Source organism: Drosophila albomicans, chromosome 2L (assembly GCF_009650485.2).
Source record: "Drosophila albomicans strain 15112-1751.03 chromosome 2L, ASM965048v2, whole genome shotgun sequence".
Classification (NCBI taxonomy): Eukaryota; Metazoa; Arthropoda; class Insecta; order Diptera; family Drosophilidae; genus Drosophila; species Drosophila albomicans.
In genome coordinates this window covers 27,296,693-27,314,807 of record NC_047628.2, presented here as the reverse complement: position 1 = coordinate 27,314,807, position 18,115 = coordinate 27,296,693, and the positions used below count along the sequence as shown (strand labels likewise).

The following is an 18,115-nucleotide window of genomic DNA, read 5'->3' as shown; positions in this document are numbered from 1 at the left end:
ACTTGCAACACGCTAAAGTCGCTGGCTAGCAGCTATAAACTGAAGCTCCGGCTTGAAATAACTTTTGGGTGGAGTACAGAGCACATTATCATCACGTTCACGTAACTTTGTTGTTATTGTTGAGTGAGCGTCACTCGCTCTCTCTCTCTCTCTCTCTCTCTCTCTGGGCTTGCTCTCTCTTTCGTTGGAGACCGGCTCTTGCTCCATTAACTCCCTCTCGAGTTAATTGACTGACCAGCAAGCTGTTGACTCCGGCTCTGCCTTTTGGCACATTTCTGCAATTGCACACTCGCATCTTACGTGTGTGTTAAGTGTGTGTGTGTGAGTGGAAGGTGTGCGCTGCCTTGGCCTGCGTCATGTGAAAGGTTGCCACTGTCCTCATTTCTCGGAAATTGCAACGCCAAAACTTTTCCCTAATTGAATCATCCCAAAACTGTTGCAACTTCAACTTCAACTTAACTGATTATCGACTCAATTTTAAAACGAAAGTATTGCGTGACCTTAAATTTCACTCTCATTTTGACCATTTAATTTAATGCAAATATATTTGTGACCTAATACAGATTTTTAGTTGTCTCTTTAATTCTATTCAATGTCTTCTTTTTATCTACAATCTATACAATTCAGAATGATTTATCTGCTTATACTCTTAAATATTCGCATCGACCTTTTGCTTTTGCTGCTCAGTTCAAGTTCATTGAACATTCACAGGCGTTGATTTATCATCAGCATATGGAGTTGGCTACCGTGACTAACCAACTAACCAGTGAAGCTCAAACTAACTATTTGCATAACCAAATCGTTTGGCTAATAGACAAAAAACCTTTGACGCCCACCTAAATAAATGGGCTCTGACATTAAGCAAGACTTTTAGGTGCTGACTAAACTCTTTGACTCGAAACCTTTTGCTTAATTACCCAAGCGAAGACTTGACGTAATATTTACACACACACACATACGTTTATGTGGAATAATATTTAGTTAGAGAATTGCTGTGGTGATTGGAGCGCAGCAAATGGATGAAGTGAAGTGCATTGGCAGCTGCAGGCGGGATAAAGTGCAAATTGTTTGCTTAAAGTGTGGCTGTAATTAGCACCGATTGCTTGAGTAGTCTTTTATTGTTTATTTTGGCTGCGTGAGTATTTACAATTTTACTATCTGGCAACCAATGCTGGGCACATGAATGGAAAGTTGTATAGCGCTCTGCTAAATTTTATATCAAATAACAATTAATCAGAAAAATAATTGAAATGAGTGCGAGTACGGTTATTTATTTTACACACCCAAATTTGCAATAAATTCCGATGGCTCTTCTAAAAAATTGCGTGCTTTTCCTCATGCAAAAAAGTGTTGCATACTTACAGGCTGCGACTGAAAGTCAGCTTAATTGATGTGTGTTGTAAGCTGAGCTTAGAAGTAACAAACTTGTTTGAATTTAAAATGTAGCATACTTTCGAGTGCTAGTATATTAAATACGTATACGCATTTTGTAAGACAGATTTATCTTGAACAGTTCTATTAATTTTTATTGCTAATCTAGGCTTTGACAAATCTAAACATATTTTAACAATTTTAAGTACTATATTTTGAATACTTCAAGAATTTGCATCAAGTCAAGCAACGCTCTCACCTAGTATGACACCTTATTTAATCTACACTGTAAAAATAGGTCTTAATTTCGTTCTTTACTCACTTAAAAAATAATTCTTAGATTAATTAAACATCTCAGTTGTTGTAGGCGTCGCTTCCGTTGATTCACCCGCCATTTTGTACAGCTGCTGCAGCTGGTTAACTACATTCGGTTTCATTTGTGGTTTCTCGGGAAACTTTTCCAATCCAGATTGTTGAAACATTCTCAGTCGATCAAGTTGATTCTTGCTATTTGTTGCTTGTCGCTTTTTGGTTAATACGCCAAGTGGACGTGTTTCAAACTGAGGTCCCAGCTCCAGTTGCAGCTGGAAGTCAGCGTGCTTGCCAAAGCGCCAACCAACACCAAAGCGTGAATCAATGCCTATAAGAAAGTGAAGAATTAATTTAGTAAACTGTTATTTAACTTGCTTAAACTCACCTTTCTTTATTTTGGGAATGAATCCATAGGAGTAGGAAAGTCCAGAAGCCACTTCCTCAGGCACTATAAGACCTCTGACATTTTGTGCTGTAATGGCAAATTTAATTTGTGTTTAATACACATAATTTTTAATTAAAATCAGGCTTGAACTTAGACTATCTATTCCACATTATGTAATCAATTTAAATGCCAGTTTATAGTATTAATAAACAATGTGAATCGGAGCTGCGAATAATAAATAAAAAGAGAGATGCGAGATAGCGACCTTGACACAAAGACCGGCAAATAACTTGAAACTAACACAAGCTGCGGCATCCAGACTTGACCTGCTCTTAGGCATTAGGTCTAGTCTAAAGTAGGTTTGCGTCGTCAAAACTGGTTATTACGTGAGTTGGCATAACGTGGGACAAAATCTTTCACTACACATTTTCATATTGATTTTGGCAATTGTTGTTCACTTACAATGAAGCACACAAAGAAGCAGTGACAGGATAAAGACTCTCAGAGACATGATTAGCAACTGAAGAATTAACTAAACAGATTCGACGACAACACACTCGATTACCACGATCGATTAACAATTGTTTTCATTATTTTTGAGTCCGTCTCGTTTGGAGTTTGAGCTGAACTGAGCTCAGTTGTTTCCCAGATTTGTTGACTTGAATAAATGTTATACAAGATTTTATCGGAATCTCTTTGTGGGCCAAGTTTGTCAGTCACTTATTTAGCACAGGTCACGTACAACTCACAAATTTACTTAATGCAAAGCCAGGTCGAAGCGCAGTCTTACTTTTAGAGTCTTTTAAAATGCTTGTGGCGTTAACAACCGTCGCGATTCGCGTCTGCGTCGCAACTGAAAAGGATTTGAGGTACGCACCAGAGACTCATTTGAGGATTTATACTGCTGTTATTGGCCAAACTTGATTTCATCATTTGACTAATGGATAGAAACTTCTGACGCCTATCGTCGTAAAATGGGCTCAGCAATAAAACACAGCCACTTGGCTAAAATACTCGTTTAAAGAAAACCTTTTTAGGAAAACAAAAACTAATATCATTGAGTACTCTCGCTTTTAACTAAAGGTTGTAGTATGTAATGTAATGGCCCGCAATAAATGGTTGTAGCTGAAGTGCATTGGCAGCTGCTACTGCATTGCAAACTATTTGTAAAAATCGTGTTCATAATTAGTATTCACTGTTTGTTTTTGTATTTGTATGCTAACACTTGTTGAAATGTTTGCAATTTAACTGTCAAATCACAGGTGCAAGTTATGACAGGTATTTGCTAATGAGTGGAAAGTCTTAAGTAATAATTTAACGACTTCTGTTAACGAAGTGTGTTTGCAAAATAGTGTTGCATACTTACGGGCGGCAGCTCATATTTGTTTGATAGGGGCGCATATATAAAATCATTGCATACTTTTGAGCGCACGCATTATCATTTCTCTACTACTCAATTGTATAAGACACAACAGTATAAGATTGATTTTAAACAATCGATTTGTATTTTATTGTTCTTATGCGTTGACTAAATTTATAATAACAAATTATTGCACTAAAATGTAAATAATTCCCACATTGAGACATTCATAATCAATGAAATGAAAATGTAGCAAGAAACCAATTTGTTTTTTTTTTGTAATATTTAATACATATTTTGTATATTTATAAATTAATATAATACGAGCAGCAATTAGTTTTAGCACAGTAATTGTTTGTTCCATTATACGTACATTTAACATATACTATAACAATTCTTTCACAGTTCAGCGACATTTTCATATTCGTTTTCGATTTTAAATAATTACATTTATGTATAAATTTGTTCTTTTTTGTTCACATTTGTTTTGGTTTTGTTTCTCATTAGACTACGCACTACACTAACAATGATGTGTAAAAATAAATGTGTTTGTTTTTCTTGTTTACTATTATTATTATTATTATATGCTTAGTATCATTAAATTTTTATATGCTCGTAGCATACTCAGTGTATGCTTGTTTACAGCTCGTTTGGCTTTGCTTTGTTTTGTTTTCATTATTATTATTGTAGTTTGAACTGCAGCTGATATTATGCATAAGTGTCGAATGTTTAACATTGTTGCTCTAGGTAACGAGGTAAAGTGCGCCTTGTTCAGAAATCGACACAGTCAATTCCCATGCTGTCCATGGCCAACATCCATTATCAATCATCACTCATCGATAGATATTCATTCAGTATTCATCAATGCCACGCGAACAGCGAATGCGAGAGCAGCAAATAACCCGTTGTCACAATAATGCTGCCAATCATAATGGGAAAGCCAACCCTTAAAGTAAAGAGGATTATGTTTTGAATGGTAAAATATAAATCCTTTTTCTGTACTCACTTGAAGAACTCGAGAAACGTGAACTTGTAGCCATGCTGCTCTGCAACACCGGCACAAACCACATTCGCCGAAGCGCCAATCAGCGTGCCATTACCTAGTTAGGAAATAGTAATATTTAGATGGAGTAGAAGACTCTTTAAGTGGCAGACTTACCGCCCAAACAGGCGCCCAAGGCAAGTGCCCAGACCAAGGGCTGCAAAGGCAAGTTCAATGTGCTGTTCTGAGCCAGCGAAATGGTGATCTTCACCATCATCGTGGTCAGCGGAATATTGTCCACAAAGGCAGAGGCGACAGCAGACACCTGCAATAGGGAAAAGCCGGAATTAAATTATGAATTAAAGAACATTCCTATGAGATATACCTACCCAGAGTATTATTAATATGGCCACCATCAAGCGCTGATCTTCGCCCACGCCCAGAATAATGCCCTCGGTCATGTTGCCAATCCATTCAATCAAACCCAATTCAGTCAACGCTTCCATGAGTATAAACAAGGCGGCAAAGAAGAGCAGAGTGGACCATTCGACGCGTGCCAAAATGGCTTCTAGATCCTCGATATCAGCTAGAATAATGAGAAAGATGGCACCCAAGAGCGCAGTCCAGCCCAGCGAGAGACGCTGCAGCTCTGGAACCGAGTGCAGGAAGAACAAACTGATGACAAAGATCAAGGCAGCGGAGCACTTGATCAGCAGCTGTTTGTTGCGAATGGGATACTAGAAGAGTAGAGGTAGAAAATGAGTGATAAAGAACAATTCTAAGTATGTGATGGACTCACCTTGGCCTGCAGATTGGCCAGCGTTTGTTGATAGTTTGGAGCTGGCGTTATCACTGCCGTCATGCGTTTCTTGAGGCTGCGCTTCAGGCGATTCACCTTCTTCATCAGCGTTTGACGCACCAGCTCTTCGTCCTTGGAGTATGCCGACAAACTGGCCGCCGCACGCTTCCACACATGGATCTCATGACGCAGCTCCTCCACCTCGGGCGAGTCTTTGAACTGCAGATCGCTGATGTTACGAAACTTGAAGCGCAACTGCAAGTAAGTTTGGATCATGACCAGAATGACGCCGGGCAGCATGTGCAGCGTGAAGACCGCAAAGTTGACGCCCTAAAAACATAGAGAGAAAAATGCAACGCTTTCAATGGAATGTTTTTTTAAATTTAAGATAAAGTAGACCTGTTACTCTTATATTATTACAAGAAGTATTTCAATTAAGGAAAATTATGGGTTCTATAAATGAAAATTAGGAATTAATGTCTTAAAAATGAATTGATGATGAGCTTTCTTTAACAAAAGTATTGGTATTAATATTTATACCATTGCATTGTTTATGGTATAAACTCTAATACTGAAATTATAAAGAACACAGAGAAGCTGGGTCAAGTGATTTGAGATATTCAAAAAAAAATTGGTGCCCATTGTTTTAAATCGTTTGCCCATGTTTGCCCAGGAAAATTTTTTTTTTGCCCACCCTTAGTTTCAAAATTATGAAAAATTTTTTTTTTTCGAAAATTCAAAAATTTTTTTTTTCAAAATTTTTTTGCGGAAATCGCTTTAAAATCGTTTGCCCATGTTTGCCCATCTTTTAGTTTTTCGAAAAAAATTTTTCGTTTTCGAAATTTTGAATTTTGAAAAATTTTGACATTTTTTCGGCACGAATGACTCAAACTCGATCGCCCACACCTCGAAATTATGAAAACTAAAGCCACAACGGTAGCCTCAAGTGTTTTCAAGTCTGCCCATATCTCAGAATTTCAAAATTTTGAAAAATTTGAAGGTTTTCAACTTTTTTGATTGCCCATACAAATTCATCGTTTGCCCAAGTTTCAAAGTCTCAAATTTTTGCCAAATTTCAAAATTTTTCAAATTTTTTTGACTTTTTCAGACTGCCCATTTGCTATTTTCGTTTGCCCACCCTTTAGAATTTCAAAATTTTGCCGAATTCCAAAAATTTTCATACTTTTTTGATTTCAGCCTATGGCCCATACAAATTCATCGTTTACCCAATTTTCAAAGTCTCAAATTTTTGCCAAATTTCAAAATTTTTCAAATTTTTTTGACTTTTTCAGACTGCCCATTTGCTATTTTCGTTTGCCCACCCTTTAGAATTTCAAAATTTTGCCGAATTCCAAAAATTTTCATACTTTTTTGATTTCAGCCTATGGCCCATACAAATTCATCGTTTACCAAATTTTCAAAGTCTCAAATTTTTGCCAAATTTCAAAATTTTTCAAATTTTTTTGACTTTTTCAGACTGCCCATTCGCTATTTTCGTTTGCCCACCCTTTAGAATTATTTTGCTTTATTTAAAAAATTTTCATACTTTTTTGATTTTGGCCTATGCCCATACAAATTCATCGTTTGCCCAACTTTCAAAAAATTTTTGCCAAATTTCAAAATTTTTGAAATTTTTTTTACTTTTTCAGACTGCCCATTTGCTATTTTCGTTTGCCCACCCTTTAGAATTTTTAAATTTTTCCGAATTCCAAAAATTTTCATACTTTTTTGATTTCAGCCTATGGCCCATACAATTTCATCGTTTGCCCAATTTTCAAAGTCTCAAATTTTTGCCAAATTTCAAAATTTTTCAAATTTTTTTTACTTTTTCAGACTGCCCATTCGCTATTTTCGTTTGCCCACCCTTTAGAATTTCAAAATTTTGCTTTATTTAAAAAAATTTCATACTTTTTTGATTTTGGCCTATGGCCCATACAAATTCATCGTTTGCCCAATTTTCAAAGTCTCAAATTTTTGCCAAATTTCAAAATTTTTCAAAACTTTTTCAGACTGCCCATTTGCTATTTTCGTTTGCCCACCCTTAAGAATTTTAAAATTTTTCCGAATTCCAAAAATTTTCATACTTTTTTGATTTCAGCCTATGGCCCATACAATTTCATCGTTTGCCCAATTTTCAAAGTCTCAAATTTTTGCCAAATTTCAAAATTTTTCAAATTTTTTTTACTTTTTCAGACTGCCCATTCGCTATTTTCGTTTGCCCACCCTTTAGAATTTCAAAATTTTGCTTTATTTAAAAAAATTTCATACTTTTTTGATTTTGGCCTATGGCCCATACAAATTCATCGTTTGCCCAAGTTTCAAAGTCTCAAATTTTTGCCAAATTTCAAAATTTTTCAAATTTTTTTTACTTTTTCAGACTGCCCATTTGCTATTTTCGTTTGCCCACCCTTTAGAATTTTAAAATTTTGCTTTATTTAAAAAATGTTCATACTTTTTTGATTTTAGCCTATGGCCCATACAAATTCATCGTTTGCCCAAGTTTCAAAGTCTCAAATTTTTGCCAAATTTCAAAATTTTTCAAATTTTTTTGACTTTTTCAGACTGCCCATTCGCTATTTTCGTTTGCCCACCCTTTAGAATTTCAAAATTTTGCTTTATTTAAAAAATTTTCATACTTTTTTGATTTTGGCCTATGCCCCATACAAATTCATGAAAATTTTGTATGGGCCATAGGCTGAAATCAAAAAAGTATGAAAATTTTTGGAATTCGGAAAAATTTAAAAATTCTAAAGGGTGGGCAAACGAAAATAGCAAATGGGCAGTCTGAAAAAGTCAAAAAAATTTGAAAAATTTTGAAATTTGGCAAAAATTTGAGACTTTGAAAATTGGGCAAACGATGAATTTGTATGGGCCATAGGCTGAAATCAAAAAAGTATGAAAATTTTTGGAATTCGGAAAAATTTTAAAATTCTAAAGGGTGGGCAAACGAAAATAGCAAATGGGCAGTCTGAAAAAGTAAAAAAAATTTGAAAAATTTTGAAATTTGGCAAAAATTTGAGACTTTGAAAATTGGGCAAACGATGAATTTGTATGGGCCATAGGCCAAAATCAAAAAAGTATGAAAATTTTTTAAATAAAGCAAAATTTTGAAATTCTAAAGGGTGGGCAAACGAAAATAGCGAATGGGCAGTCTGAAAAAGTCAAAAAAATTTGAAAAATTTTGAAATTGGCAAAAATTTGAGACTTTGAAAATTGGGCAAACGATGAATTTGTATGGGCCATAGGTTGAAATCAAAAAAGTATGAAAATTTTTGGAATTCGGAAAAATTTAAAAATTCTAAAGGGTGGGCAAACGAAAATAGCAAATGGGCAGTCTGAAAAAGTAAAAAAAATTTGAAAAATTTTGAAATTTGGCAAAAATTTGAGACTTTGAAACTTGGGCAAACGATGAATTTGTATGGGCCATAGGCCAAAATCAAAAAAGTATGAAAATTTTTTAAATAAAGCAAAATTTTGAAATTCTAAAGGGTGGGCAAACGAAAATAGCGAATGGGCAGTCTGAAAAAGTCAAAAAACTTTGAAAAATTTTGAATTTTGGCAAAAATTTGAGACTTTGAAAATTGGGTAAACGATGAATTTGTATGGGCCATAGGCTGAAATCAAAAAAGTATGAAAATTTTTTAAATAAAGCAAAATTTTGAAATTCTAAAGGGTGGGCAAACGAAAATAGCAAATGGGCAGTCTGAAAAAGTCAAAAAAATTTGAAAATTTTTGAAATTTGGCAAAAATTTGAGACTTTGAAAATTGGGTAAACGATGAATTTGTATGGGCCATAGGCTGAAATCAAAAAAGTATGAAAATTTTTGGAATTCGGCAAAATTTTGAAATTCTAAAGGGTGGGCAAACGAAAATAGCGAATGGGCAGTCTGAAAAAGTCAAAAAACTTTGAAAAATTTTGAATTTTGGCAAAAATTTGAGACTTTGAAACTTGGGCAAACGATGAATTTGTATGGGCAATCAAAAAAGTTGAAAACCTTCAAATTTTTCAAAATTTTGAAATTCTGAGATATGGGCAGACTTGAAAACACTTGAGGCTACCGTTGTGGCTTTAGTTTTCATAATTTCGAGGTGTGGGCGATCGAGTTTGAGTCATTCATGCCGAAAAAATGTCAAAATTTTTCAAAATTCAAAATTTCGAAAACGAAAAATTTTTTCGAAAAACTAAAAGATGGGCAAACATGGGCAAACGATTTTAAAGCGATTTCCGCAAAAAAATTTTGAAAAAAAAAATTTTTGAATTTTCGAAAAAAAAAAATTTTTCATAATTTCGAAACTAAGGGTGGGCAAAAAAAAATTTTTCCTGGGCAAACATGGGCAAACGATTTAAAGCAATGGGCACCAATTTTTTTTTGAATATCTCAAATCACTGGACCCAGCTTCTCTGAGCTGAATAAATACTATTAAATCTTGTCACAAACTCTAATACAGAAATCATAGTTTATGCTTGAGTTTAATAAAGAATAAAGACCGTGACTCACATTCTTGGATATGTAGCTGTTGGAAGCGATGATCACATTGGGCGGATCGCCGACTGGCGTCAAAGCGCCACCAATATTCGAGTAGATGACCATGCACATTAGTATGGGCACAGGATTCAAGGACATGACCTCGCAGAGTCGTATCGTGACCGGCGTCATCAGCAGCACGGTGGTAACATTATCGAGGAACGATGACAAGACGGCGGTGAACAAGCACAGACAATTGATGAGAGGCCACACGTGACCATTGGTTATCTTATACGCATACACAGCCAGATAGTCAAAGACTCCCGTCTCGGAGAGGATGGCCACCAGAATCATCATGCCGAAGAGCAGCAGCAACGTCTCCACATCAATCCATCCCATGATGGTGCCCATCGATGGTCGCGAGTTCAGAGCAGCCAAGATGCCCACCGATAAGGTAGAAGCAATGATGGCGGCAAAGGTGCGATTCACAATCTCCCAGATGATCATCACATAGAGGCCGCAGAGCACGGCGGCAGCGTAGAGCACACCATGACGTTTATAGATGGGTGATTCATCCACATTCAGCTGCAGCGGCAGCTCGCCATCGATACTCGAGCTAAACTCGAAGCTGAGACGCGTCGAGTTCGCTGACGAGAGCATCGTTGGATCACTGGGTGTCAGCTCAAAGGTGCGCGATTTTTTCGTATCCTTGGTGGCATCAATGAGATCGGTGTAGACAATGTCCAGCTGCCACAGCTCGCTGGCATTCTCCGTGTATATCTCCTGGCCCAAGGCATCGTAATAGCTGCGCGTCACCTGCACTTGCAGCACAGGCAGCGGCACGCTCGCATTCAGCTGCAACTCGTTCTCCTGCAGTCGGAAAGGACCACGCAGCGAGAGACCAATGCGCTCTAGGGTGGGCGTAGTAATGGGAAAGGCTGTGAAGGATAAAGGTTTAATACAGGATTATTACATAAAAAGAAGACTAAATTCTTGAAGTTAGGAATCTTGCATTCTTAAAAAAGCGAACCCCTTTGACACCTCTAAGTCTGTTCTCTTTCTGTCTGTTTAGTCTGTTTTTCTTTCTGAAAGTTTAAGTATTTCTAACTCATTTTTTGAAGAGGCATTTCCCATTCTAGAGTCTTGTTTGCTCACGAATAACTCTTGATTTGTTTTGCTTTTCATTTAAAATTTTATTCTTGCCTAGAATGTTTTCTCTCCCTGTGTACATGTTATTTGTAACTCACCTTTTGAGGAGCCGTTTCTAGGAACACTTATGAGACTCAGCTGATCGACATGTTCGTTGTTGGACATGAGGAAGGCGGTAAAGACGCACCACACAACCAAGAGCACCGATATCTTGAACCAAATCAGATACTTTTTGATCTGCAAAGACAACAGGACTTTCAATATATTTTGAGGGATTGATTCGTACTCATTCTTACGTGACTTCTGCAGTAGGTTTCGCCCTCTTCATGCTGATCCTCATTGTTGTTCTCCAGGTCCCTAGAGTAGCGGGGGGATCACAGAAAACTGGTTGCACTAATTACGTAACTGACACTCGAAAAGCACAGAACTACGAACCTGCCGTCGAGGACATGCACTTGACCCGCCTCGTTGGTCACATTGATGCCAATCTGTGTGAAGGCGTGACTGCCATCATTATGTCCATTCCTCTGTGGCTGCTGTTGCTGCTGCTCTTCCTGTTCCTGCTGCTCTTCGGAGGGCAAGGGTTCCACATCTGTAAATGAGATGGAATATTAATAATAGATTAACTCGATTGACAGCTGCATCAATTTGATGTTCTACCCAGTCGGGGAATTGGTAAATATTTGTACGTCAATTGATTCATTAGCTGCGCTTTGGACAACGCGACATTGATGACTGCCTCGATGGTCAGTCATCTAGAGTTTACTTTCCACTTTTATTGGCTTTGAACTGAGCTAAAAATACCTCTGCCATTGACCATGAAAAGGCGCTTAGCTGGCCACAAGGATACGCGCGCTGACCAAAGCAATTTAATTTTCCTTTAATGGTTCAATGCTCACAAAACGAAGAACCTTTCTATCCCTGTCCCTGTCCCTGAATTGGCTGCATCGCATCACATCACATTACGGAAATAGTAAAGGCCGCGCATTACCATAATATGCTAAACCCAAAAATAGTACCTCCATTAAGCAATTTAAAGTGATAAACATTGTCGCAAGTTGAGCAATTCGCCATGCAAATCAACTGGCGAAAAAAAAACAAGCACGAAAAACATACTGTACACAACCTGAGACCAAGTCGGGAGACGGGAGACGGGAGACGAGACTCGAGGAGGGGAGGGGAGGGGAGGAAGAAGGCCGAATTGAGTCGAGCCTGTGGCCAATGTCAATGCTACGCCGACGCAAATGGCAATAAAAAATTCAAACAATAATTACAGTAATAAAAATGGGCCAATAAAAAATACACAAAATAATATTAAAATACGCACAGCCGCTAGCCGCACTTTTTATGCTCTATCGTAGGGGAATTGCTTAAGCTTTTAAAAGTAGTTTATGAGGGAGTGTCTTTTTATTTGAAGTATGTAGAAAAAGACTTTGGAACTACGAATTCCAACTAACTTATGAGCTCATCATAAATTTGCTTTTAATTTGATGAATTTTCTTTGGAATTGAGTGTTGCGATTAACGTTTAAGCTCTTTAAAAATATAATTATTATTTTATGAATTTTGGTTTATATTTATTCAACAAATTCTGGCGTTTTAGCTGCATTTATTTGGTATATTAAAGTTTAGGGTACTAAATTGATATATATTGAAAGAAATCGGGTGTTCAGTAAAGTACTTTTTTTTAACCTTAATTTGCCCATTCTTTTTTTTGTTATAGAAACATTCTTCAAACATTTTTTTGTAAATGTGACCATATTTCATAATTACCATAACAGAAGTGACCGTATTCAGTTTTAAATATCCTTTACTTTGTTGTATGTTCACACATGATCTTAACTTTTTTTGTTTGTACATTCTGTGTGGTTAGATGCTCAGTGCACATCGAAAATATAAGTTTATTATATACTATTTCAAACCAAATCGATATGTGAAAACGAATATTGATAATCAAACATATTTGTATAACAATTTCCACGATTCAGCTTACAGTCTTCTTTCATCAGTTACTCTCCTATTGCTAATAAATTCTATCTTCAAGTCTAGTTAGTCTAGAAGTTACTTCTATCTAAACTACCTCTCTGATAAAAGTGCACTAAAATATGCATTGAATAGTTGTAATGTATTGCCACAACCGCATTGTGCAAAAACTAGGAGATTTGTTGAACATCATCATTGTGGCAGAGCTTAACATGCGTATACTTGTTTTTTATGAGATTGAACAAGGTTTCGTTTCTTCTAGGCAGCCGCAAACATAACGACAAAGTTCTAAGAACTCTCCGCTGCTACGGTACAAAACATAGCACATAAGACGGAGATAAATAAATGTTGTTGTTGTTGTTGTTGTTGTTGTTGCGGGGAGGGGAAAGAAAGGTGACTGCCTCCAATGGGGCAAGACGAACACTTACCGCCGTGTAAGCGCTCGTGCTCCTGTCGAAACGATGCTAGGCTGGGATCCTGTCGTATGCGTTCGGGCAGCGTACGCCAGACTTGTAAGGCACCTTCTGTTACTTCGCTGCATATGTTGACGACGATTGCGACGACGAGATGGAGGCGGAGGAGGTGTCCATAAGTTGTGGGTTTGTGGCACGTTGGGGAGCCATGAAATGTGCGCAGGCAAGAACGAAAAGAAAGGAAAAGAAACACAGAAAGATTTTATAAGATTACTTGACTTTAATACAAATACTCATACACGCACTCAGACTAAAACTCAAACTCATTCCCAGACTCAGGAACAAACTCGTATAAATACAAAATTTGTTTGTTTAGGCGGCTGGGCGTGGCATTTTGGTTGCTGCCACGTGCTGCCCACATTTTGGCTCAATTGTGTGAGGAATTCAATAAAACCAAATATTGATTTTATGTGCCACGACTTTCGACTACAATTTGTAAATTTTATTTCGACTACTTTAAAATGCCGCTTAAAGGGTTTTTTTTCGCTTTCGTTCGTTTTTGTGTTTGGCAGCTTAAGGCTTATGAAGTGGAAACTCAATTCGGCTTTTAGCATACGCAAAACGCATTCACAATGCTGATTGACAGAGACCCAAAAGGAAAACCCATTTGGATGATGGTTAAGAAGATATCAGGCTAAGCATTTATATCACTTTGTGATATTTGACGCAAATCGAAGCACTAGCAATAGGCTTAAGAGTGAGCAAAGAAGCTTAACTTGAAGTTTTATGTTGCATCAAATGTGGACTAAAAGTTACTCTGTAGTATTTACTGCACTATATTGAAATGTAAGAAAACTACAGTCGAGTGTGTTCGACTGTGAGATACTCGGTACCCGTTTTGAATAATTGTAAAAATCTGGGGTATTATTCTTAAAATATACTAAATTAATATACTACAAAAATACTAAAAATATACCAAAGGTTATATTTGGTATATGAATATAGTACGAAATTACTTCTTAAATAACTTATAGAATAATATACCACAAAATGCTAAAAATATACCGAATATACCCAATTAATATACTGCAAAAATACTAAAAATATACCAAGGGTTATATTTGGTATATTGATATAGTACGAAATTACTTCTTATATAACTTCTAGAATAATATACCACAAAATACTAAAATTATACCGAATCAAAATAGTACAGAGTCCAAAATATACCAGATTGTTAGCCAAAGCAACTAAAACTTTTAAAGTTTTTATCTGATCTGAATCAAATTTTCAAGAATCTTAAATTCTGATCACGAATATATATACTTTATAGGATGCTGTTACAAACATTTTCTGCAGCCGTTCTAGCTTCTACCTTATGTGTAGCGGGTATAATTAGCTCGGCTTGTCAACTACATTTGCAATTGCTTTTCATTTAGCTTATTACAATATTCAACAAGTTGCGTCTTGAACTGATTGCAATTCTTATGCAAATCTCTGCCATCACAATTGAGAATTACCTGGCACTTAATTAAGTCACGCTTTGGCACGACTAAGGTCAATCAGATTGAGAGAGAAAGATTTACGAGTATAGTTAGTTATTGTCCGTCCATTTGTGGGTGGTCTCAGTTGTCTGCTAATTGTCGTCTGTTCAATTTCAATTCCGTTTCAAATGCAAGTTTAATGACTCTCTCTATGCATTAATTAGAATGCAAACGCAGCAGCTGCGTCGCATGAATGAATGAGTCCACCCACCACAATCAAGTGAGTACTCGCAAATCACGTGCACTCACATCTCGAATACAAAACTCGTAAATGCAATTTATGCACTTGACTCAAGTGGCCAGAAATCTTAATTTAGTTTATTTAAATGCCGCTTAGAAAGACCGCTCGCTCTCTCTTGCTTAAATGAACTAACTCATAAATTATATTTAGTTAAATTTAGTTTATAACAAAGACAAAGAAACAGATTTTCATGGAGGCAATCTAAAATCTCACATGTTCTTTGAGTCTTCGTTTTCGTCTTCGACTTTAGAACGTGCGCCGACAGACAATCTGACAGTTTTTTCGCTTGAACTTGCTAAATTGTTGATCAACTGCGATAGCTCAGATCTCTCTGTATATAATACATATAGAATATTATAGGGCAGCTTCTTCATTGGCTTGATTTTAGTGTGCGGCAATTTGTAATGCACTTGGAATAAACTTAAGATCTGTGTGTGGGATTTGTTTCCATTTTAAGCTTTGCTTTAGCTCTGAGTAAGGCCTTGATTGAGACCTGTGTTTGATGCCGAGTTGATTTTCTTTTGAATTCTAATGAGTTGAATTATTGCATTTTAAGTACGTCTAAGCACAGATTGCAGCCTATGAATTTCTGTATAAGCTGAGTGCGCAATATCTATGACTAAATGAGAATTTATAGAGAAACAAAGTGGGAATGTTTTATTGCCTGACAACTCGAGAATGCATAAGATAATTATTAACAAATCTAGTAGTAGTGTTAATTTGAATTATATAATATCTAACCTTTTTAAATAACTTAACTAGTATCTGATATCTATTGATATGAACATCTATGAAGATGGGTAGTATTGGGACTGTATTTGTTTCACTAATCACACTGTCTATCTGAAGTTTAATATGTCTACATATCTCGCCAAAAAGTTTTGTCTTGCTCCTTATTAATATTGAGTAGTCTCTAAATTGATATAATATAAAATATATGTATACTATAAATAGGTTTAATATAGAAGAGGTTCGCATATGTTAATATAAATTCATTTTTACATTTTTAGCTAAAGTATTTAATATTCTTTCAGTGTCTCTTTGACGATCTCTATCTGTTAATTTAGATGGGAATTTTAATATAGAAAATTATCTATGGTGACTAAATTTTGCCCACATTCTGATTCATTCACAACGTTTTTTGTTTCACGACTCTTCATAAATCGTTTCATTTTATTTGGGTACTAAGTTTACGAATATTGGGAATATTAATAGAAAACGTTCTCTGATGATTAATTTTTGTATATATACTCGTATTAAGTACATACATATTTAATTTTTTCCTTATTCTGATTCATTCACTAAGCTTTCAGTTTTTCGTTTCTTTAACAATCTATTCTACCGTTAACTTAGTTAGATATTTAGATATTTTTTCGAATATTAGAAATATTCATATATAAAGCGATCTCTGAAGATTAATGATGATTTTGTGGACCTTTTTAGTATATTTTTCATTTTTCCACATTATTATATATTCTGTATATATTTCGTATATTCATTCACATTTTTTTGTTTCACGACTCTTTAAAAATCGTTTCATTTTAGTTGTGTACCTAGATTACGAATATTGGGAATATTTATAGAAAGCGATTTCTGATGATTAATTTTTTTGTATATAACATAACATATTTAGTATTATTTTCATTTTTCCACATTATTATATGTTATATTATATTCTGTATATATTTAGTATATTTTTTATTTCTCCACATTCTGATTCATTCACAGTTTTCTGTTTCCCGACTCTTTAACAATCTCTTCATCCGTTAATTCTGATAACTAGTTAATCTGATTGTAGTACACGCATTGCCGATACCTTAACTACTCCCCCAACTTTATCTGGTCACACTTAGCTGCGATTTGAAGCGGCAAAGATAACTCCAGTTGATTAACGACTGCGAGTGCCTAATGATTGATTTGTCTGCAGATGAAATTACACGCTGCTTTATAACGTAGGCGTTTGAGTGCGACCTTCTCACTAACTGCTGCTTGCTGCCTTGACAAAGTGAGGGCCAATTTAATTGTAGAGAGCAAGCAAGCAAGCAGGTGAGGCACTTTTGGGCCAAAGTTAAAATGAGTTTTCTGCTTGACTGCGACGCTGAGGACAATTTGTTGTATGGAGGAGTGAACCAGAGAGAAAGAGAGAGAGAGGGAGGGAGACACATACTCATCTTCGTGTGAGTAATCCTCGGAGCTGTTGTTGTAATTGTATGACATCCTTAACACGCTCACGCCGACAACTTTTGTCGCGCTGTCACTCTCGAGTCTCGAGCCTCTGCGGTTGCTAGGATATGTTATTATTACTGTGTATGTGTGTGTGTGTGTGTTCGTTCTATGTAATTATGACACGCACAATTTGTGTAATTTCACTTATTACGTAAATTGCAAAAAACGTATTTGCTTGTTGCTGTTTCTTCTGTTGCTTTGTTAATTGCACTTTTTCACGCACGCTGATTTCTTGCAAATATTGTGATTAATGTGAATCTTTCTCTATTCCGTTTTTTTAGAGTCTCTTGATCTTTGATCTTTGAATGCGATATTCGCAACTGCGCTCAGTGCATAGTTGGGACGCCCTCGCGGTACTAACTAGCATGCACAGTTATTTACCCTATTTGGTAGGTTTGAATGCGATTCGCCACGAAAAGTCGCGTCGCAGCCGCAGCAAATAAAGCGACAACACTAACAACAACAACAGCAACGACAACAGCAGCAGCATATAACAATACACTACAACAACAAAAGCAAAGCGCAAAAAAAAGCAGCAAAAAGTTTCCTGATATATTCATTTCTTTTTGGCTCATTATTCGCATTTATGCGTTCTTGTCACCCCCATCCCCCCGCCTGCCTATCATTTGCAATTGCAACTGAGAAGCTCAGCGCTCTCTTTGTCACATGCTCTCCCTCTCTCTTTTTCTTGTGCTCTCTTCTGCACTCTCTCTGAGCGTGGCTTTGGCTTAACCGAATTATGCAGCAGTTTGACAATTCAAAATGTTCTTTTTCTTTTCCTTTTGTTCATTGCGATTTCGCATTTTGCCTTTGCGTGTTTACTTTATCATTTGTCATTTCACTTGATATTTCTCTTCTTCTACTTCTCGCTCTGTGTGTGTGTGT

The 18,115-nt window shown here is 36.2% G+C and overlaps 3 protein-coding genes across 5 annotated transcripts in view; 1 reads left to right on the top strand and 2 right to left on the bottom strand.

The window, feature by feature from the left end:
• Positions 1–18,115, top strand: part of LOC117563607 (uncharacterized) — a 49,930-nt gene that overhangs the window by 4,470 nt on the left and 27,345 nt on the right. The gene's annotated exons all lie outside the window — the stretch shown is intronic.
• LOC117563616 (uncharacterized) lies at positions 1,684–2,904 on the bottom strand. Its single transcript, XM_034242017.2, has 3 exons — positions 2,531–2,904; positions 2,069–2,155; positions 1,684–2,011 (listed from the first exon to the last, which is right to left on the bottom strand). Exons 1-3 carry the CDS (start codon positions 2,577–2,579, stop codon positions 1,713–1,715), a joined length of 435 nt encoding a protein of 144 aa, XP_034097908.1. The 5' UTR covers positions 2,580–2,904; the 3' UTR covers positions 1,684–1,712.
• Positions 4,104–18,115, bottom strand: part of LOC117563600 (P protein) — a 29,686-nt gene continuing 15,674 nt past the window's right edge. For 2 of the 3 annotated variants that reach the window (XM_034241990.2, XM_034241991.2), the window contains 10 exons: positions 13,235–13,341; positions 11,260–11,416; positions 11,121–11,181; positions 10,923–11,061; positions 9,709–10,613; positions 5,210–5,539; positions 4,800–5,147; positions 4,588–4,735; positions 4,435–4,528; positions 4,104–4,374 (listed from right to left, as the gene is read on the bottom strand). In XM_034241990.2, coding sequence (XP_034097881.1) covers positions 4,290–4,374; positions 4,435–4,528; positions 4,588–4,735; positions 4,800–5,147; positions 5,210–5,539; positions 9,709–10,613; positions 10,923–11,061; positions 11,121–11,181; positions 11,260–11,416; positions 13,235–13,341 — 2,374 coding nt within the window. In that variant the 3' untranslated portion in view covers positions 4,104–4,289. Of the gene's footprint in view, positions 4,375–4,434; positions 4,529–4,587; positions 4,736–4,799; positions 5,148–5,209; positions 5,540–9,708; positions 10,614–10,922; positions 11,062–11,120; positions 11,182–11,259; positions 11,417–13,234; positions 13,342–17,171; positions 17,582–18,115 lie in introns of those variants that run through there. The other variant, XM_034241992.2, reaches the window with a different exon arrangement.

Excerpts from the sequence above, each read along its gene's own strand:
- LOC117563616 (XM_034242017.2), bottom strand. The coding sequence starts at position 2,579 with ATGTCTCTGAGAGTCTTTATCCTGTCACTGCTTCTTTGTGTGCTTCAT. Across the intron at positions 2,156-2,530 it reads GCTTCTTTGTGTGCTTCATT|CACAAAATGTCAGAGGTCTT; the intron begins GTAAGTGAACAA and ends TTGCCATTACAG. Across the intron at positions 2,012-2,068 it reads CATTCCCAAAATAAAGAAAG|GCATTGATTCACGCTTTGGT; the intron begins GTGAGTTTAAGC and ends ACTTTCTTATAG.